General features: G+C 35.7%; 2 protein-coding genes and 1 long non-coding RNA gene across 3 annotated transcripts in view; 2 read left to right on the top strand and 1 right to left on the bottom strand.

The window, feature by feature from the left end:
* Positions 1–11,755, bottom strand: part of LOC134745623 (lysophosphatidylcholine acyltransferase) — a 67,434-nt gene extending 55,679 nt beyond the window's left edge. Inside the window, exons 1-2 of the mRNA XM_063679730.1 lie at positions 11,372–11,755; positions 9,090–9,235 (exon numbers count right to left, since the gene is read on the bottom strand). Of these exons, the coding sequence (XP_063535800.1) occupies positions 9,090–9,235; positions 11,372–11,488 (263 nt within the window). The 5' untranslated portion in view covers positions 11,489–11,755. The remainder of the gene's footprint in view (positions 1–9,089; positions 9,236–11,371) is intronic.
* Positions 11,756–12,207: 452 nt separating this feature from the next.
* On the top strand, positions 12,208–16,996 carry LOC134745590 (sperm-associated antigen 7). The gene is made up of 3 exons (XM_063679663.1): positions 12,208–12,471; positions 12,548–12,658; positions 13,143–16,996. Exon 3 carries the CDS (start codon positions 13,470–13,472, stop codon positions 14,175–14,177), a length of 708 nt encoding a protein of 235 aa, XP_063535733.1. The 5' UTR covers positions 12,208–12,471; positions 12,548–12,658; positions 13,143–13,469; the 3' UTR covers positions 14,178–16,996.
* Position 16,997: 1 nt separating this feature from the next.
* Positions 16,998–19,410, top strand: LOC134745591 (uncharacterized). The gene is made up of 2 exons (XR_010128194.1): positions 16,998–17,089; positions 17,379–19,410. It is a non-coding gene; the product is annotated as an uncharacterized LOC134745591 (long non-coding RNA).
* The last annotated feature ends 3,900 nt before the right edge of the window (positions 19,411–23,310 follow it).

Below are 23,310 nucleotides of genomic sequence, written 5' to 3' on the forward strand. Positions count from 1 at the left end.
CGAAAAGTGCGTTTCCTACGGAGCCATATCATGCGGAAAGTACTACTTTTCCGCACTAGTGCTTTTTGTTTTTAATTTTTTTATAATTAAACTTATTTGCCATGATATGTTTTTTTATTTACTCGCACAATGCATAGTAAAACATTGTATGATACACGTTCGTAAAGATGATTTCCGCACTTGTTGCATAAAAAGCTATTCCCGAACGTTTCTGATCCGCATACTTTTGTGCGCGCAATAGTAACAAAAAACCTTGTATAATAACAGAATCCAACTTGTTACGTAGGTATTGAGTAGCTTTGAATTAGAGTAAAAAAATACATTTCGTCGCGTCAGAGGTCAAGGTCCCGCAAACTTCAAAACGGGTATCTTTGATAAGTACAGTTTATTATGACACGATTATGCGCGTACATTTGCTAGATAGATGTCCAAAACGGGTTTAATAAACTGACTATGTTATTATCCCGTCCAAATCTATTATAAATGAGTACCTACAGCAATCTCCACCTGTCATTCAAGTCTCATTAAAATGTGAAAGCGTCCGTTATAGTGAATTATTTCCAAATGTCAGTTGTTTAACTGACAACCTTAACTATTTAACTGACTGTTTGTGTTTACAAATACAGTATATAAATCCAATACGGGCAATAAATTAAACTGGATTATATAATTTATCCGCGTAATCATTAATTAAGAAGTTTTTTAAGTTAATTATAACCCCGAAATTAATTTTTGAAAATTTACCGAGCAGCAATGTGCTGCAAACATTACGAGACATACGAGCTTTTTATAGTAGCTGTCAAAGCTCATGTTTTGTTTTATATTCCGGGCCGAATTATTTTGTATGCTAATTATTTTCATTGTATTTCTAAGTAAAATTTATCTAGGTACTTAATTAATTAGTAATTACTACTTTCGACCGAGACATTTTCTTCTTTAACTGACTTTTACTTGCACTGCATTTCAATGCATTTAAGTAATTATCGATCGAAAGGTGACAACCGCACCGGATTTAAAGGTGGCCACTTTCTCTCTTAAGGAAGTGAGATATCATAAATTCTGCTTTTGAGTTGTGCAAATTGTGAAAATTGGAGCAATACAAATACAAGTTGCGAAAAGAACTGGTTTGATTCGTATTAAAATGGTATTTAATCTTATCGATCGAAAGGTGACAGCTTATTTTAAAATTTTAAAGGTTCTCGGCCACTTTCTCTCTTAATGATGAAGTGAGCGATACGATAAATTCTGCTTTTGGGTTTCGCAAACTGTAAAAATTGGAGCAATACAAGTTGCAATAAGAACTGGTTTGATTCATGTTAAAATGGTATTTAATTTTAAAAAATTTTTAAATTGATGGTCATTTCGAGAAATTATGACTTAATTTTATATAGGTACAGTCGCCATCATATATATCGGCGTACATTGTTACACATACTTATATAGTAAAATAGGTCTACCGTTGTTGCAACTCAAGTAAGGTTCATAATTAATAAACGCGCAATATGAAACGCGCGAAGCTCCGCGCATACATACATACATACATACATAGCTTTGTATTATGTTTACTAAATCCACTGTCCTAAGGGCCAGTTCGCCTAGTTCGCTGATCAGCGAACTAGGCTCCACACTCGCGTTCGCGGCTTCGCGCCGCGATTCGCGCATGAGTGTGGAGGGCCCTCTACAATAATTGGCACGTGTAAATAAAGCGTGTGCTAGACGGTCGCTGACAAGCCTTCAGACCGTCTGACCTTGGTCTGACCTTGGTAATGTTTGTATGAAATTTTGTTGTAAACAACTGTCTACACGGTCCGTCCAGACCAAGGCCACGCGGTCCGAGGGGCTTGTCGGCAACCGTCTAGCAAGGGCTTAACGGAGTAACGCACTGGAGTAGTAGAAATCTAGAAATCAGATAGAAAAGACTAGTAAATAAGATAAACTGTCAGTCTCCATACAACGTTCCGGATGGTGGAAATTGTTTTTGTAATGAGATAGCGTCACAACTCACATTAGCGAAAAGGAAAATCAGATACTGTTCCCGGTATACTCTGTAAACTCCTGTAATTTTCTCTGTATTGCTGTTTAAAAAAAATATATCGTTTATAGCTGGCAGAATTCTGTTATAAATAAATAAATATTAATATTTTAATTAAAAGTATTTCAGATGGAGGTTAATTGGAATGAAATATAATTATAATTACAACGTTTAAAGCATTTACACCCTTAGGGTCATACACAAACTTAGGTACTTACGCAATTTGTATTATTGTACTTCAAAGTTACGAACATTGATAAGAAAAATATCCACAATTTTGTTGTATGTTGTACTTAAATATTTATTTTATTCTGTTTTTAGTATTTGTTGTTATAGCGGTAACAGAAATATATACATCATCTGTAAAAATTTCAACTGTCTAGCTATCACGGTTCATGAGATACAGCCTGGTGACAGACAGACGGACAGACAAACGGACATACAGACGGACAGTGGAGTTTTAGTAATAGGGTCTCGTTTTACCCTTTGGGTACGGAACCCTAAAAAACTGACAATCACAATATAAAATCCTAAGAATGTACCATGTGTAATTTTAAGCGAAATTGATTATTGCGAGAAAAATAAATCATATCATATAATGACTTAATTTGATTGACAGTCTTAACCATTTACACGTCTCTGTCGGACATTAAAGTCGCATTGACCCTCTTGTGGGTATTTTACTTTTTTCTGATGCGTTTGTATAATATGAATGCCTAACCGCTACGATATTTCCGGAAATGTTGTATTGGTGTATTTTGTAGGTTAGTTCATCATCATCATCATCATCATAGTTATTCATCAACAATTAACGTTCTCTTAGCAAAAGATAAATATTAATGTTTGATGCTTTCTAATTACGAGTGAAATGGGCGGGGCGTGAAACAAAATAAAATGAGCAATTAATCTTCGCAGCTTTTTGCGCGGCGAATGAGATGAGTATTGGGTTGATTGTTCTTTGGAGAAGCTTTGATATCGATTTTATAATTTATGTATCATATCAGGTATCACAAGTCATTAAAAGTTTATAATTGTGCTTTTTATTAATACAATGGCCTCCTAGCCTAGTCGGTAAATGAATGAAATGTCGGTGAATGTTAGTCACACAGATTATTTCTATGTATGTTATTCTAGTACCCATAGTACAAGCTTTACTTATACTGATTTAAACTATCTCGATTTTCACTCATAATTTTAAAACTAACACGGGACTTAATCGCGTACAAACTACGTTTATTTATGGCCTGACGTTTCGAACGTGACGTTACGTTCGTGGTCACAGGCAGTTTGTACGCGATTGTGTTAGTTTTAAAATTATAAGCTTTACTTAGTTTTGGGGCTTGGTCGATCTGTATTAAGATTGTCAAATGTTTATTTTATTTATTAAGAGGCCGGTGTCGATTTTAGTCGCAAAAATGTAAAATTGATAGATTTCTTCGATGAAATTGTACACCTTTTGTTACCAAATTGAAATAACAAGTACTGGTTTCTATTAGCACGTCTTCTTATCTTGCCTTTTATCAGATCATTTTTTTGAAAACAGACTCACTAAATTAGTAATGATTTTTTTTCTGAAGGACGTTTAGGTAAACGCGCGTAAAGCATTGATTTTGTCGGTCTTATTTGTAAATTTCGTAAAGTTTGGACTGCTAAAAATGGTAAATTTGTATTACACATATTCTGTACTTGGCCTTTATCAGATTACATTTTTGTTATATGACTTAGAGTTCGAGGAAATGAAAGTTAAACGAATTCAATTTTCTCCAGAAATTACTTCAAAACAAGTTACAATTTCTCTGAAAAATCGACTTAATTTCAACGTAATTTGGATACTTGAACAATCTACAACATTTGCTGAAACTATTCTTATACATCAATTTGTATAATTTACCACCATAATTTTTTGATGAATTTTTAAAAACTGCCCCTTCTCTTCACATATTACCGGTGACGCACGCTCGCGACCTCATTATTAAAAGGCAAGATGAGAAAACGTGCTAATAGAAACCAATACTTGTTATTTAGATATTACGTAACAAAACAAGTATAATTTCAACGACTAAATGTATCAATTTAAAATTTTTGCTCCAAAATCGACTACGGCCTCTTAAGTAGTCACAAATTTGACGTAAAATAATCTTCATCAATTCAACATACGTAGTTGTTCGGGGCTTTTCTTTTCAGAAATTTTGAGTCGGCACCCATGCATTAGATAAACCCTAAGATAATTATGGCCCAACAACACACAAATTGACGGCCGTAAAATTTAAAATCACGAGAGGAAAAATCAGGACACACGGGCATATAACCCTGTAATTAAATCTTGCATGAAATCGCAAATATACAGATACAAACCGGCCAAGAGCTTGTAGCTCTGCCATGCCATGCTCAAGTGTAGGGTTCCGTAGTTACTCGTCCAATAGGTTGCCTTGAAAGGGGGCTATGAGAAGACTTTACGATAACTCAAAAACGGCTTAGCTGATCATATTCGCTAGTTTTCATATGTCTTTATTAAGCTCTACTTTCATATTTTGGACCCATGGTTCAAAAGTTAGAGGGGGGGCACTTTTTTTCTTTAGATAGGTAACTGGATTATTTCCAAAAATATTTACTTCATCAAAAAATGGTCGTTCAAGACATCTACCTATTCATTTGAAAGATCTATCCAGATCAACTATAGGGTTGAAACAAAAAAAATCATCGCCACTTTCTAGTTTTATTTTACCACTGTCGTGTCGGCATCATAATTGATTTATAAATTCATGACAGATTGCAGCTTTCTATCACTAACGATCATGGAGCAAAGCCTCGGATGGACAGACGGACAGACTGACATGACGCAACTATAAGGGTTCCTAGTTGACTACGGAACCCTGAAAGACGCTCGTATATAACTGTAAAATAATTAAACGATTTGTTTCACAGTTTAATATTTAAATTCGTTAACAGTTTATATGTGGGTCAATAGTGTAACTGGTTGGACGCGTGATACAATACGACATGCCATATCTTACGCGCTTTGCGTGTTTCTAATAAATGTAGGCATATCTTTATACTACACTGCGCTCCAGAACAGGCATAGCTGACGTAGGGGAGAAGACCGCTAGGCTGAAGTGGGACTGGGCAGGTCACGTCTGCCGCATGCATCTGGATAGGTGGGCTAGTATAGCCACCAAGTGGATGCCGCAAAAGAAGCGCGGACGTGGCAGGCCCAGGCGGAGATGGCGGGACGACTTAGACACCTTCACTAATAACTGGCCGGAAACAGCTCAACAACGGGAGTCATGGAAATCTAAGGGAGAGGCCTTTGCCCAGCAGTGGGATACTACAGGTTATTAAAAAAAAATATCTTTATAATTGTTTGATAAGTCTCGAAGTATCTGTTTCGGCAGGTTTCGGCATAATAATCATATTTCGGCCGAAAATTCGGCTTCGGCCAAATAGACCGCGGGCCAGGAACAGATATCCACGACCAATCGCCTCCCGGGCGAAAACTCGTATAGTGGTTAACGGCTATGTATGATGAACCCTCGTGAACGTCAGTTGCCGCTCCGTTGGTGGGTCGATAAAATTTCGCGACAAAATTTGCGCCTGGCTCGCGGTCTAAAACAACTGCTGAACCTAATGTTCCGTGCCAAAACTCTTTTTCCTGAACCCCCTAGTGTAAATTTCATTCGATAGCGTGACGAGCGCTCGCGTTTGCGTTATGACTATTTTTGTATATATGGGATTTTGAACAGCGCGCCAAGCGGGACGTTTTGAAAACTCAAAATGCCATACAAAATTACACTTAACGTAAACGCGTACGTCACGTCGCGCTATCGAATAAAATGTACACTAGGGTACTGTGAACTGTCGTATCCGGCCGAAGTTTTGGTTTTTGTTTTGGCAGGTTTCAACATAATAATCATATTTCATTTAAATATATCGTGAGACATATTTCAAAATATTTATCAGTACGGTTTTTACTCACTATTATATACACGACACGACGCACGCACGGGTGCACGACGTACAACCGCCGCGGACACTCGTGCCTGAGGATGGATTTCCAAAGAATCCGAAACATGTCGCCAAAAGCGACTAAAAATAATAGTGAGTAAAAACCGTACTGATAAATATTTTGAATAATCATATTTCTAATAATTCTAATGGCTAGTATTACAGAACCTACACTGAGCAGTGAGCACCTATAGGCCCGGCGTGCTTATTGATTGTTTTTAGGGTTCCGTCCTTACCCAAAGGGTAAAAACGGGACGCTATTACTAAGACTTCGCTGTCTGTCTGTCTGTCCGTCTGTCACCAGGCCTCATGAACCGTGATAGAAATGACCATGAAATTTTTACAGATGATGTATTTCTGGTGCCGCTATAACAACAAATACTAAAAACAGAATAAAGTAAATATTTAAATGGGGCTCCCATACAACAAACGTGTTTTTTTCCGTTTTTTGCGTAATGGTACTTCGTGCGCGAGTCCGACTCGCACTTAGCCGGTTTTTTTTAGAAAGCCGATGACAGTTTGTTATCAAAAAATGTGTTGTCCGCAAATTTCACTTAGCACTTAAGTACCTACAAATTACCTACGAAATGTTGATATAACTACAAGATCGATTTTAGCTTTAAACCAATACGATGTTCATTATTATTCACAACGACGGGACTTAATCGCGTAACATAAGTTTTAAATTTACCTCCGACGTTTCGAGGACGGCGTTGTCCCCGTGGTATCGGAGAAGACAAAATCGGATCGGATCGGATGAGTGAAAATCGTGAAAGTTTAAATCAGTGCAATACGATGTTGTTTTATCATTGCCGATGAAACTTTGTTATGTATGTGTAAAATTACCAAGTAACAATTAACTAAGTCTTTGGTCTAACGGATGGTATATATTAGGTACCTCTTTAATTATACTTTTATATGTTGCAATTACATTTGGAGATATAACGAAGTGCCCTTATAACCCTAATAGGGTATGTTTACTTATAATACTTGCAATATGTAGGTAACCATTTATTTCTCAACATAAATAGGTCTATCTACAGGTCACCTGTTTAGCCCATTCTCTCACTGCATTGCAATAACACAATAATCTTGCAATAACACTATATTCCGTTCCGCTTATAAAGTACCTACACGGTACAATAGATAGATACATTAAGAAATATGAAATTGCTTTTCACAAAGCATACAATTATCAAAGATTACACGCGCCATATAAACTACAGTTAAGCTTAGCCACATCAGTGACCGCGAGCTTATAGCGTAATTTTGTAAGAGCAATGACCAAAACACATGCTCGGTTTGACTAATGGGATGCCTAACACTACCTCAATATCCTCAATGGAGTAACATGTTAATGTTTTTTGAGGTTATTTATTTTTAAGATGTTTTTAAGTATTTCAGTATTTCCTTTGCCGCCATTGGCGTTGTACGTCAATAGCGATTTCCAAAACCGGTATTTTCCGAAAATTACGGTTTCTTCGAAATCGAAATCATTTCTCTAGTTATATAAATTGATGGACCATACGATAGGAGACCATCATGTAAATTAACAATAAGTGTAAATATATTCGGAACAGACGACCCATAGATTTGAAATGCAATGCTAACGGTTTCTATTTTTCAATTCAATTCAATTATTTATTTTAGGCAAATGCCCATATAATATGTTAGTAATACAATTAAATTAATCTTAATATGCTAATGTTAGTAAACACACATTATTTTTGAATTAAGATATTTCTTTTAACGTTTGCAAAACAGTATATTAATCGTAATTAACGAATCAAGTGAAGAGGCTATCATCACACGCATTCTTACATAAAAACTTTTTTGTCGGCGCCATAAATCAAATTAATGTTCAGCTATTGCTTGAGCAATTTGCGTTTCCGTTTACGTTTGTCAACGCCAATTAAGCAATTATATACCTAAATATTATGCGTATTTACGCTCAATAATTAGCCGATACTCGTCTTTATATTTAGTTTTGTTGTTTTATTAAGAAAAATATTATGAAACATTCAAAACATGTGGAAACTAATTAAACAGCAGAAACTAAATTACAATTAAGTAAGTATCCAATATAATAATCCAATAAAATAATAATAATTATTATCTGCGCGTCCAATATAATAATGGTTTCAGGATGTTGTTGGGGCTGTCCCGTTTCTGCAGCGCATCGGACATGTTTGCAAAAGCTCGCACGGATGACTACTATGCCATAATACGCAAGAGAATTGCCTCGTTGCTCTGCAGAGTGCGGGCCAGCTCCAACCCCATCCTGGCTACTGTTGCGGGCGGATACGACTCACCTATAATGCGGCATTTTGAGTGTGCCATAACCGCTATTAATTGATAGTTAATGTTATTGCTGTCTGTTTTTGTTTGTCGCTTTCTGTTTTTTGTTCCACTAACACTTAGTTTTTAATCTTAATTGTTAATTGTTACTAACCATTATGGGTCATTGTTATCTTAAATAAATAAATTGAATTGAATAATCGAGACAACCTTCATGGTGTGACGAACTTTTTGTTAACAGCACCTTGAGGCGTTTCCAAATTGCATTCTTCCAGTGAAACATGAAACAATACCGCGACATCGACATTAAAGTCAAGAACGTTTGCTAAAGTAGCAATCATCTTCATTATCGACGTTAAAATGGACACATGAAGAGTACCGTGACTTAAGTGGCGGTAAAAAGATGACGAAATTATGTTAATAACCTTCTTGCTTTCAATAACGAATACTTCCGCAAACAAAGTGCGAAGAGAGTGCGGAGTTACGAATTATTAATGGAAATTACACAGAGATATTACACGTTATTGTTATTACGCCAGATTCCTGTAAATTATCATTTTTTTGTTGAAAGATAAGATCTAAAAAAATTTTTTTTTACACAATACCTACCAATATACGTATAAATCATCATCGCTTCTATAGATAGATGGATAAGGAAATATTGTAACGTAGCTTCTTGGCAAAAACAACCTGTACTACTTTCTCAGAATTCACACCATACGCTTGTTAGATAACGCTTAATTTACGTATTATATACCTTCTCCATCCTGTCATAGGTTTCCGCCTAAGGTCTTCCTCGCTAAGGCCATAAAGACCGATGCACGCGAGGAACCAGGCGGTCACTATTAAGTAACAAATGACGATCACTCGGAAAGGTAGCAGTATCACTGTGAATATCGCCGTCTGAAACAAACGGGAATTGTGTTATTACTAGAGAATAGTACCTACTCATTTATTTAGAAGGTTAAAGCCCGATTTTTCAGTTACCATTTAACTCGTCCGATACTATTCCAACGAATTAAGTTATGAGAATGACACATGAGAATCGTATTATCAATGGAATAAACCCTATCCGTCTGTTTTACTGCATATCGGCTCTAAGCGTATACAAATTCATACCTAACAAGGGAAAAGTCCAAGAATTCAAATAAAGTGTGATTTTTGGGAATTTTCGTCTAACATCTTAAATTAATAGCACTTCCAATGTGTCTAGCTGTTAAGTCCATTACAGTTTTTCACCAGCACCACACATGTGACTAATGGACCCTGAAAATAAGCAAAATAAAACTAGTTTCTGACATAAATGCATGTTACGAGTATTTAACTGCTTAAAATTGATTAACAGCAGACAAGTACAACTAGCTAAATTAGTTATTTAAAAGAATCATACCAATAAATATATTAATAACGGGTCACTCAAGTATTCTACGTATTTCACGTATCACTTAATATGTCTGTGTCTCACGGAAGTTTTGTTATTAAAATCATACCATTATTTGAAATTTCTAACTGTCAAATTGTGTGGCCTACAACGGTACTCATGCTGAATCGAGCGTATCTAGGCTTTCGTCAAATAAGCGCCTAATTTACATGTCTTGCTCAGTAAAGCGGACGGTTGATTTTACAAACGAGTTTTTGTATTTGCTTTTGGTGTGAAACTAAATTCCTAGCTTACATATGATATAAGAATATAGTGATTCGAAAGAGAAAAGAATCTCATCCATCACAATCAAGGCGTGAAATGAGGCTGTTGTCGTATTGTAAGGTACAAATGTAGACCTCTTTAGTTTAAATTATACCTTGAGTAGAATATAATGGGCTTTAGAAATCTGACAATCGTACGAGGTATTTCGAACTGATTATAGGTACCTATTCATTGACTTACTATAAAACGACTCCTTAGACTTAATCCAGGTAGCGAAGCAAATGATCTCGTCACTAGAAGCTAGAATCGATCGAGCAGCGCAGTCAAGCATTAACTCTTCTGAGGAAACCTTACATTTGCTGGAAATTACGCTTTAAACGACACTAAACGAATAAGCCAGGCTTATGCTATCTTTGGGTTGGGGGTTGGTAGCGGCATATATATGCTGTGCAGTCTACATCAGACATATCGGAGCGTAAAAGTTGCTTTAAATATCTGAAAATGCGCTTTAATTGTGTTGATAAAAGAGGCTTTGTTCAGATATTTGTAAGCACTTTGACCGCTCCGATATATTTGATTCTGATGGCGATTGTCCAAGTTTTTAGATGACTCAACGACCTTCCCTAACATTGTCGATGATTTGTAAATGCGATGTTTGGCGGCTGTAATGGAAAGAATCGTACGTAGTACGTACGCAACAACTTTCTCTCCGCGTTAGAGTAATACAACTGTTTGAGCAAGTACTTTATAATGGCTTTCGAGCTGGATGAATGTGATATGTGATTATATAAATTATGTTTTACCAGGCGAGAAATGAAAGGTTATCTCAAAAAATAACTAGATAATTACGTCGCTGTTCTTTCAAACAGATTTTGCTCACACAATTAAGTTGCAAAAAATATAGCTGCTATATTTATTTGCTAATAATGAAGTTTATCAGAGAATAATTGGGATAATGACAGTATGTTGTCAACAATAGCTATGATTCATTACAAATTGAATCAGTATGCCATTCAAATAGAATTCAAGGTTTTCCTGATAGAGTAGTATGTTATTTGTTATACTTATTTGGCAATCGCTTCTTCAATCATACCATGACGTTGCTTTGCATATTTATCATTTATTAAAGGCATACATATATAATGCGCAAATTACTGCTAATAGTAATTATACAAAAATATATAGAAGAAAGAAAATAATGCTGATACCATTTTTCTGCTTAAACGTCTAACGGTGTTCTAAATAATTTCTTAAAAAAAAATCTCTTGCATGATAACTCAGAACTTCGAGTCTGCGCTTTAGCGTTAAGTGACTACTGAAAATATTTACAATCAAACGGTGCAAATTTAGGTGCAAGACCTACTTATTAGGTAAATATTCTATAATTTCCATACCTTTATTTTATCATATGTGTTATCTAATTCCAATTTATGCACAAAAGGGTTCAATATTTCGGCGCGCATGCCGTCAGATGAGAAAGCGCCGGTTTCACTATGCATTTTGCCATTCATTTTCACTAAACAAGGACCACAAAATTTCTAATACTAGGAAATCAATCAAATCGCACTCTATACACTCATCTTTCACATAGGAACCGAATAATTTATTTACACCATACTCTTATTTTTAAGATAACTTGTTTTCATCGAAATTTTTTGCGTTGAACACGAACGTACATTCCCCATCGAAAGTAAGCTAAGACTGGTTGTCAATGTTGTCATGTACTAGTTGAGATTCAACCAATAAGAGTCATGAACAGGCGGCTTCGTCATTGGTTAAAATTTTGACAGTACCATCCAGAGCCGCAATCGACCTGTAGCCGAACAAAAACGACTGTAACCGAACAAAAACGGAAATGATTTCCTTTCCTATAAGTCCCCTCGTATGTCACACCGACAACAAGGTAGCAGGGGGCGCTACTATCACATTATGTGTCATCAGTCAGTACCGGTTTTTTCATACATGGTTTGGCACAGCCACAGCACTAGCCATCATCAATGTTTACAAAACTAGCTACACGACACGTGTAATAAAAATACATTTATTTTGATTAATTTCATTCGGAATATTTCTAATTATTTTTAGCTTGACATATAATTGTATATCGTTTGTTACTGAATTCTATGTATTGAGTAATGCAATCAACACTGTCTTAATTCTTCAAGTTCTAAAAATATATGCATTGCATAAAAACATTCTTCGTAAACGGGTCAATCAGTCATCGTCGTGCTTGTGTCATGTGTGCGTAATTATTTATTTAGTCTTGTTTTAATATTGTTTTGTAACTAAAATACACTAGGTTACAGTAAAAACAATCGAGCTAACACTGAAAATGTATTATCCGTACCATGGAAATGAATACACAAAGCCAGATCATTGACTTCTTTTCGTTCTTTGAGGAATTCCATAACGTTTCTAAAACGTGTTTGAAAGATTGCCAAAAGTGCGCAGTTACTATAAATAAGCTAATTTATCGGTGTAAAAACATTAGAGAGTGAGTTGTTTCTATGTGAATGTATTGTATTGCATATTTATGATTGGATATGTAACGTATTAGAGTTCGGTTTCAGTGCCGAGGTGACACAGACGCCATTGGAAGAATTCGATGGCCTCCAGGGAAAATTGTGCGCGGCTTTACATAACCTTATAACTGAGGAAATACATGAACTTAAACGCAATTTGTAAGTACATTATATTTCTTGTCTCCTATTGTGGAAGTTGTCAATGGATACTTAAAATTTTTAGGTTATAAATTTCATAATAAAATATCATGTTTGTATGATTCTCATAGACTTGCCGTTGAAATAATACTACAAAATTCCTTAGGTTAATATTACATAATCAGTGATCCTTTTAAACAATGATGAATTGCAATATATGAAGTTTATTTTTAGTATTATCATTAAATTTAGTTTTTAATTTCTTACAGATGTAGTGCATAATTGTTTTCCATCGTATTTTCTTGGAAACGTTCGTATTTGTCATGCTACTTCAGTCAACGTCGGTACTCTTTGTACCGAGACTGACTGAAATAGCAAGATATGTTCGTACATTTCCGTGAAAATATGATGGAAAATAATTATGCACTACATCTGTACCTGTAATTTATTTGTGTAAATAAATGTTTTTAGAGTTTATATTATTTTGTGGTTATTTTGCTTTTAGGTGCACCATAGAAGATTTATTTGATAAACTATGCAACAAACACAAAGTCTTCCATCAGAGTTGTGAAGAAGTAGATTATACAGAACAGAGTAAACTTATCAAAGGATCCCCTCTTCAGCCTCCATTGCAGCAACTTCTTGAGTTTGCGGATGAAGCACTGACCTTCGGAAGTCATGTTTGCGCTCAGATAGAAACCTCTATAAGTGTTCTTACATTTAAAGGCTTGAAATCGGATTCTTTAGTTGAAAATTTTAAAGTTGCTACTGAGTGGAGCAGACGCATACCAGAAATTATAGCTTACACCTCATTCTGCGCTGAAAACTAACCATGGACTTACTAGGTTCAATATTAAATTCCATGCAAAAGCCACCTTCGGCGAGTGAAGCACAGAAAAATGCTGCCAAAAAGCAAAAAGAGGCTCTTGAGCGCAAGCAGAAAGAGGAAAAAAACATGTTAAATAGATTTAGAAAGAGAGTTGAAGATAAAATAAGTGATTTTGTTAAAGATGGGTCCAAACCACACTTAGCATTTGAACCAATGGATCAAACATACAGAGCAATAATTAGAGATGTTGCTGAAATTGCCGGTCTTCAAGTATTTTCCTTTGGGCAAGATGGAATTGATAGATATTCAGTAATTTATAACAAAGAACGCCCACCATCTGAAGATGAGTTGACGGTACGGAGAGCCGGTAGCATTTGGGATGAAGAGAAAGCAGCTGAAATGGCTAAAGAACGTATTGATAGACAAAAACTGGCCGCTTTAGAGTCAGAGGAAGAAAAAAATAGAAAGCGCAAGCGTGGCACAGAGGAACTTAGCGGTACATTTTATAAACAAAAGTATGCTCATTTAATCGGTGAAAATGCAGCTTTAGGAGCTGCTCAAAAGACAAATATGAATAAAAGTTACGGAGAAGTTCCAAGTGAGAATAAAAAGGATCAGCGCTCTATAGAGCAGACCATGGCAGATATTAGGGCTAAGAAGATGAGAAAGGCAGAGGCTGAGGCAAATGAAGACCAAGCCGAGCCTATTTAGCCTAGAAATTATTAGACGAGGTCAAAAATATGCAATATTTAACAACTTTTGGACTATGCCTCTTAGAATAGTTGCGTGTATTGTTTTTTCTCTCTCTATCTCATTGTACTATATTGTATGAAACAACGCATCATTTCATCTTTCACTTGAACACATATTTTAAATCATTAAGTTTATACTGTCTGGTTGGCCTTCTTGGTGATAGGCCTTCTGAACTATGTGTTAAGTACCTACAGTCAATATCAAATAGATAGTGACTGCCAAAGTGACCCTTATTATATTTGTCAAGTCAAGTCAAGTCAAGTCATTATAATCTTTATTCAAATAGGCCTAGCAACAAGCACTTTTAAATTGAATACCATATGAAATACCATTGAAACAGATCCTTATTTCTATGGTAACAAAAGCATTTTTTATACTTGTTGACTGTAATGGTTGAATTAAGATTTCGTATACCAAACTATAATTGCGAACTTTTCATGTATGGGCTCCCAACTCAACTATAATATTCATTTCGATATTGCATATCGAATTCATTTTCAGAGGTAGTCAACCTCTGAAAATGAAATCCAAAGTAACGACTCTCCCGAAGAATTTGGTACACCTGTCCTATCTATGTCGTGCGCGCATTTTCACATTGTTGTCCCACTCTCACAGTGTCATTGACCGCCGGCATCATGGGCGGGACAGCTTTATAATTGTGCGCGTGCGATGAAATAATAACATAATTAAAAGTGTACCATTTACTTTTTTTCGAAAATCCTACAACTTTTGGGTTATTACTCAGAATCATGAGGACTATCGATTTAAAAGGAAAAAATATGTCCCCAACAATTGTCAGTTTTGTAACGCATTTTCGCATACATTTTGTATGGACCGTTCCAAAACTGACATCCAAAATTTGTATGAAAAACTGGAGACACTTTTTCTTTGTCTCATTCAATAGTACTCGTGTTTCTGAGTCAAATAACCCAAAAGTTGATGGTTATTCGAAAAAAAGTAAATGGTACCATTTTTTCTAAAAATCCCCATATACGAAATTATTCGTGCTTAGAGTCCTTACTTTAGTTACTAGATTGTATTCAAAATAACCGTAAGGCTGTGGTAAATGCAGATAATAGAAAGCTAATTAGCAACAACCATATCTAGGGCTTGGTGCTCATTTTGACAAAGTAATTATCCAATACTACTAGTATTTAGAAGTAATCATAAGTGAGTAGATAGACTTTAGATAACTTATAAACAATAATTGTCCATATTCCATCAAATATCTTTTCAGAAAAAAATTCAGGTGTCTTTCTAAAATTCAGAAAAAAATTGTTTTTATTTAATACTTTTAATTTACAAAACGAAATTGTAACCTATTTTATAGGGTTCCGTACCCCTCCGCTGTCTGTCACCAGGCTGTATCTCATGAGCCGTGATAGCTAGACTCTCTCTTTGCCTAGCCACGTCCCATTTCATTTGGGGTCGGCTCTCCTCGTCAATCTTCGCCACACTCTTCGGTTCTGGGTCGTCGTGTCGTTGATTTGGGCTTTCTTTAGGTCATTGTTGATGACAGACATCCAAGTTTGAAGGGGTCTACCGGGATTCTTCGGACCGGTGTTTATACTGAGGACCTTTCTGGTCATATGATCCTCGGGTCTCCTCATTACGTGTCCATACCACCTTAGACGGGTTTCAGCGAGTTTCTCCTCAATGGGTCTGACTTTAAAACTGCCACGGATGAACTCATTTTTGACCCTGTCTAACAAGGTGACACCTCCCGCCCATCTCAGCATCTTCATCTCCGTCGTATGCACTTTAGTGGTATGGACTTTTTTCACTGGCCAGCATTCAGCACCGTATGTAAGGGCGGGGCGCACAGCCGTTTTATATATTTTTCCCTTTATGCGCACTGGCATTCTGTTGTCACATAGTACGCTCGATAATTCTCGCCACTTCATCCAGCCAGTGTTAATTCGGTGGGTTATATCAGCGTCGATTGTTCCGTCGTTTGAAACAACAGATCCCAGGTATTTAAAAATGGAGCCGTGATAGCTAGACAGTTGAAATTTTCACAGACGATGTATTTCTGTTGCCCCTACAACAACAAATACTAAAAAATACGGAACTCTCGGTCTCGGCGAGTCCGACTCGCACTTGTCCGGTTTTTTTTTCTTTGTGTGCATTTTGAACGGAGACATAGGAGTATGTTTCCTTTTGTTCAAAGCATAAGTACTGCCGATTCTGGGTCAAAGCAAAGATCCATTTTATTGTGTAAGATGTGGAAATTGACAGCTGAACCAGATGGCGCTGTACGGCTCCGTACATTGCAGTATGGATGGTATAGAAAGGATCGCAATCTCTTATGGCAGAATTGTTGTAAAAGTGACCGCGTTAAGCTTTAAATAATAGTTCCTAATCTCTCCGGTGGCGCTAGTTAGGCTCTGGGACATGAGTATAACATGAACCATATAAGGCAACAAATAACCCGACCAAATTACGTAGGTTGTTTTTGGTAGTATTTCGGTGTATGGTGGCGCCGCCTAATTACTGTTTTTTGATGGACACTTTTCATACATAGAGATTTGGCTCCTTTATACAGTCTCCATGCATTGCAGTAACTGTTTGTCAAAAGTTGTCGTTTGACAATTCGGTGACCACAAAACATCCCTCAGTACAGCGCCATCTGGTTTGGCTGTCAAATTAGGAGGCAAGTTTTTATCTTAGACTTTATTACAACCAATTACTTTTTGGTAGAAGCATAGAGAAATAAGTAAGCATAAGAGTGATCAATGGAGTGAGCAGTGCTCAGTTCTGTTACCAAAATGCTCATTATTTTCGTAGACGACATCTAGCGTCAACTAACGGATTTATCAGTACTGCTACTTAACAATAGATGTCGCGACGAACATATCAACGTCTTATCTGTAATATTACTTGTAAATTGTGGGCAGTATGGAAAGCCCTTAACAGACTTAGAACGGGAGTTGGTCGGTCAAAAGATAATCTTCGGAGATGGGGAATTGGGCGACAAGGTGATACATTCTGCGAGTGTGGAGTAACCCAAACAACAATACACATGAGACAGTGTTCTCTGTGCTCAACGATGTGCACTGAGGAAGATCTCCTGAGGGCCACACCCCGAGGGCTAGAAGTGGCAAAACATTGGCAGACAAAAATTTAGTTTAGGAAGTTTGATCCCTCTACACGAGTAAGAAGAAGAGACTTGTAAATTTTTGAGAAATACACTTTTTGTCAGTCGCGACACTAGTGACATCTAGTGTCAAGTTGCGGTACTGATAAATCCGCTACTTGACGCTAGATGTCCACTACGAAAATAAGAAGCGTTTTGGTAACAAAACTGATGTACGGAGTGAGCACTCTATTATGCTTACTTATTTCTCTATGGCAGAAGTAACCTGTTTTTTAGGTTGGATTATACAATTTATTTGTTAACGACCGTACGGCCGCGTAAAGAAAGGTTGCCGAAAAGTACATACTTATAAGTTAAGACTCCATAATATATTGAAGACAATGTAATTTTTTCTTAAGCTACATTACTAATGTAACAATAGCTCTTTGTGCAACAAGAGAGGAAAGTTGGTTTTTCTTGCGAGTGTTTATTTTGAGTCCCGAGAAAGCGAAAGATTCTAAGTTAGGATCTTGAGCGTAGCGAGGGACTCAAAAACACGAGATGTAAAATAACTTTGCTCTCGTGTTGCACACATAATTTTTCACCTCAGTAATAGTGAGAACATATTAAAGGTTAAAATGTATTTCAAATTACACAGAATAATTAAAAAAAAAATGTCATCAAAGTATGAAGTGGCAGTTCATGGCCTGCACTAAATTAAAAAGCTACTTTGTTTCACTCCCTGGATTGAGGAAAGTCGCACTTTCTTCACTCCCTGGAGTGACGAAAGTAGGCTTGTTCGAGCTGCTGAGGTGAAAAAGCAATTGTTCCCCTTTCCTCTTAACATGTGTTATCGCTTTAACCGATTCTGAATGCTAAAAGGAGTTATTTTTCCATGTGCCTATAAAGTAAGACTGGATATAATTTGTAGATTAGATAGCCACAATATAATTCTTAGTTAGTTCTTTTGACAATAATGTCGTCTTGTATGGGGCACACGAACCTCGCCGCCACCATACAATCGCGCTCTTATTTCGAGTCCCCGGCAAGTTCGGCCGAATTTCACCTTCCCATGCAAACGGTCGAGTTTCGTTCTCAATTTTAAAACTACGTGTTGGATTGTAATTAAACTGCACGTACAATGACATGAAGTATATCTAGGTCTGTAATTAGTTTATATAGCTCTAGTATATGAAACAAACAGAATAGAGCAAAAACAAGTTTTGTGTGAAAAACTTAAATTCGCTGTGTTTTGTATTGTATTGTATCTGAAGCTACATAAACTAATTACAGAGCTAGATATACCTTATCCTATTGTAAGTACAAAGTTTCAGAGCAATCTAGCTAGTCGTTTTAAAATGAGAGCGTAACTACGTTTGTATTGAGAACCGAGCTTGCCGGGTACTCTTAAAAAGACATTCTGAAATAACATATATAACATGAACATTCAAGTAACATATACGTATATATAATAAACTAATAAGTTTTCGTTAGAAACGAGTAGAAGTTTAACTTAAAAAAAAATCTACTCGCTATTTATCAGTACGGCTTTTACTCACTATTTTTTTTTTGTCGCTTTTGGCGACATGTTTCGGATTCTTTGGGAATCCTTCCTCAAGCACGAGTGTCCGCGGCGGTTGTGCGTCATAACCGTACTGATAAATATTTTGAAATATGTCTCACGATAGTTTAAGTGCGATGATTTTCGCTCTATTTTCTTTGTTTAACAATTTTTAGCAACGAAAACTAGTACCACGCATAGAATATATGTCGTAAATGTTTATGCCAAGTTTGACGTAATTTAGGCATATCGTATTTAAATGAGAGCGTATAATGGGATTGTATGGGAGTGCCTTTTTGGCGGCGGGTTCCTGTGACTTAATATGTTACAATACCTAGAAGCAATTAATAAATAGGATAGGAAACAGTGGCTCGGAAAAAAATAGCCGGGTACAGTGGCTCACTCAACCTAATTCCAACATGATAGAGAAGATATTGGGGTGACTGAGCCACTATTCGAGCTGAGCCACTGTTTCCTACCCTACTGTAATCGGTATAATTTGTGCGACTGTACCTTATGAAACGTACCTAATATAATTTATGATTATTAAATAAGTATTGTTTTATTTTATTCGACAAACACCTGAATTAAATCGAATAATACATCCCATTTTTTTTTTTACTTTTGAGTAGTGACCTACCAATTACCATGTTTCGGTTTTATTATTATTATTTATTTATTTAATAAAAAATACAGAGTATTCATACAATAATCATAGCCCCGCAAAACTCAATAATGAGTTTGACTGTGGGGTCATCAGTCTCTAGTTACATATGTACTTAACTTAATTTTATAGTAGTGCAATTACTACAAAATATTGAGGTAGTGTATTTTTAACATAGATTTAAATTTAGACTTCTTATTTTCACATCTTATGGCTTCGGCATAAAAACCATGTTTCGGCCAAAATACTATCGTACCTCGTAACTGTATTTTCGGTAGTGTGTTTCGGATAAAAGTCATGTTTCGGCCGAAACTAGAGCAAAACCGAACCCTCGGTTTCGCCAAAAAACTCCGATTTCGGTCGGACACTACTTTTAAGAAGTTGAGAACAGGCAAAAAACGTTATTTAGTTTGGGCTAGAGATGCTACGAATATTCGGTATTCGGCCACTTTGCCAAATATTCCGTATTCGGCCAAATACCGAATATCTGCTACGCCTATCTAAAAAGAAAAATAACCAAAAACTAGGTATATTTAAAACGTATTCTTGGAAAGTTGTTAAATACGAAGACCCTTTTTGAGCATTTGGAAATAAAAAATATTTTTTTATTATTACCATGGGTCTGATTTGATTGACTCTAAAACTACATTAATTAATTCTGTTCAACAATAGTTATTTGTGCAACAAAAGAGGAAAGTTGGTTTTTCTTGCGAGTGTTTATTTTGAGTCCCGAGAAAGCGAAAGATTCTATAATTGAATCACGAGCGAAGCGAGTGATTCTAGAATCTTGAGAATCACGAGATGTAAAATAACTTTGCTCTCGTGTTGCACACATAATTTTTCACCTCAGTAGTGAGAACATATAAAAGGTTAAAATGTATTTCGAATTACACAGAATAAACAGAAAAAAAAAGTATTATAATATGTACGATACGAGACGAGACCGGACCGGACCGTACCGTACTGTACCGTACCATACCATAAAAAAAATGTAATAAAAGTATGAAGTTCATGGCCTTCACTAAATTAAAAAGCTACATTGTTTCACTCCCTGGAGTGAGGAAAGTCGCACTTTCCTCACTCCAGGGAGTGACGAAAGTAGGCTTGTTCGAGCTGCTGAGGTAAAAAAAAAAAAATCTTAGCAAACGTGCTTTGTTGGCGAACAGTTTTCATAATAGTTGTGTTGTGACTCAAAATGATTACATGTCATGCCGAACATTCGGCCGAGAGACGGGCCGAATATTCGGTATTCGGTCAAAACCACTATTCGGGGTATCTATAGACAATACATTTCGATTTGATTGATTGCAAAACGAAATTAGTGCAATTCATTGTAGCAGCAACCTGTTAGCTGAATAGATGGCGCTTTACATATCATGGTAAAGAAAAAAAAACAGTATTTTTCAGAACGTTTATTTACCATCAACACTTTAATATAATAGATATTATAATACACAGAAACAACGAGTCGGTCGAAACAAAATGATATACAAATTTCGACTTAAAATTACTACAGATATGATTTATTATCAAATGGCATCTTAATACGCTTAAATGGACTAGGTATAGATATAGAACCCTGCCGTATTCAGTAAAATAACGATATTTCGTAGCCAAAAATTGATGTACCTTCTTCAATGTTAACTTTATACGTTGGACAAGGTTCCATTTTGGCCTTAGAATATATTCATGGATATTGTTAACCAAAGGTAGGTAGGTATATCAATTACTTTATTTAGTATTTTAGATATGTTGTCAAATATGTTTCGTTTTAAATGATTATTTCAAAGTCCAATCCTTGATTCATTAGAAGAATATGGAACGTTCTTCAGATAACACACATTAACATACATTTTTATCTTATATTTGTAGACTAAAATGCCCACAGATAATAATTAAAAGATGGCCAGTCGCATGTATGCTATCGTAGCACTTTATTTGTTTAAAATAAATACACATAATATTCTATAGAGCCAACAATCGTTGTGCGTTTCTCAATCGTGGCGATACGTCTCTGCATCGCCAAGTAGATTATCGTGACAGGGCCTCTTTTTATCCACTTCTCGAATTTGTATTTATTTTGCTTTATAATCCAACCAGCTTCGCGGAATGCTTTGTGAAATGAAGACCATTTCGCAAAAAATGGAAATGAATTGTTTAAATTCATTTTTTTTTCTTTTCACTGCTTGCCAACACTATAAATTTTTAGAGGCCCTTGGACGCAACACTGATACAAACCTTACAGCTAAACCTACTTATTTCGGTATACAAACAAGAACGAGAGCTATTAACAGAAGCAATGTGTAAATCGACTATACGATAGGATGCATTTCCGCTCTACAAATTAAAATTCTATTTAATGATTCTCGAAAATGCCATGTAATGTAAGGTCATTTAAAATATCCGGCGAATAGAGGAGGTAAGTATGTCCCCACACAGCAGGATAAAATCCTCGTATCTTAAATAAACTATAAAGCAATGGACACTAATTTAAATGTAGTAATTGACATGAATTGTACGACTCGTTTAAAAATCGCAAAAACATTATAGTTGCTATAAAATGGTATAATCACAAAATTAAATCGAGTCAACGCTATAAGACTCCGACGACGAGCTCCTCTGCGTCGGTTGGAAAGCGTAATGGTATAAATAGTACATTACTTGTAAATTAATAAAATAAACACTAAATTGTAAACTATTAGAAAAATCTATTAGGTACTTACCACTAGATCTAGGTACTGAATGGCAAGAAAACTTGTAACATGTTGAAACGTATTTATCAGTACGGTTTTTACTCACTATTATTTTTAGTCGGTTTTGGCGACATGTTTCGGATTCTTTGGGAAAACATGAACATGAACATGTCGCCAAAAGCGACAAAAAATAATAGTGAGTAAAAACCGTACTGATAAATATTTTGAAATATGTCTCACGATAGTTGAAACGTGCTAAACTTAATTTTTATTTAAATTACGGTAATAATTTTTAATAGTCTAAACATAACTATTAAATAAATAAAAACATTGTTTTGTGATATCGAGATTTGAAATAGCAGACAGATATCAAAAGCAACAGTACATCTAAGTATTATTATATTGAGTATACAACGGTATCGTATCTATTATTTGCCGTGCCCTTACAAGTAATTACAACACTACTAAAGATTTTAACAACTTTAGGCTAGTTTTAGTTTTTAATGATAATGATTATATAAATAGGCCTTTAATGTAAACTTACACGTAGGTACATATGAATCTCATGAGACGGCACTATTCGAACAATGCTTATAGTATGTCACACCAATACGATACTGATCATTTCCTGAACATTTCTTCAACCAAGAAGGTCACTTTTGACACTGACAGATAGGTATATATATCGTATCGGTGTGAAATCTTAGCATTGTTCGAATTAGGCCGTGAGTGGAGTAATACGATCGGAGTAGCGATTTTTTTTTCTCAGGCTCGAGGACTAACTACCTATAATTTGTTATTTTTCAATTCTGTTCTAATACTTAATCATGAGTTATAAATAAATTACCTTTTGGTGTTGTTTTGATCTTACGTGTCTTCTTTGCCTTAGCAGGCATTACATAGATACAACTTACTCTCTCATCTACATAATTGTGCCTATCCTATGGAATGTGCAAAAGTGACTTTATCTATATAGTTAATCATGAGTTACTTATGCTCAATCTGATTATGATTTACAATAGATATGTAGGTAACTAAGAATTAAAAACATTTAGTATCTGAATATGGAGTTACAGAGCTGTATTTGAGTCGTAAGT

Source organism: Cydia strobilella, chromosome 11 (genome assembly GCF_947568885.1).
Source record: "Cydia strobilella chromosome 11, ilCydStro3.1, whole genome shotgun sequence".
Taxonomy (NCBI): Eukaryota; Metazoa; Arthropoda; class Insecta; order Lepidoptera; family Tortricidae; genus Cydia; species Cydia strobilella.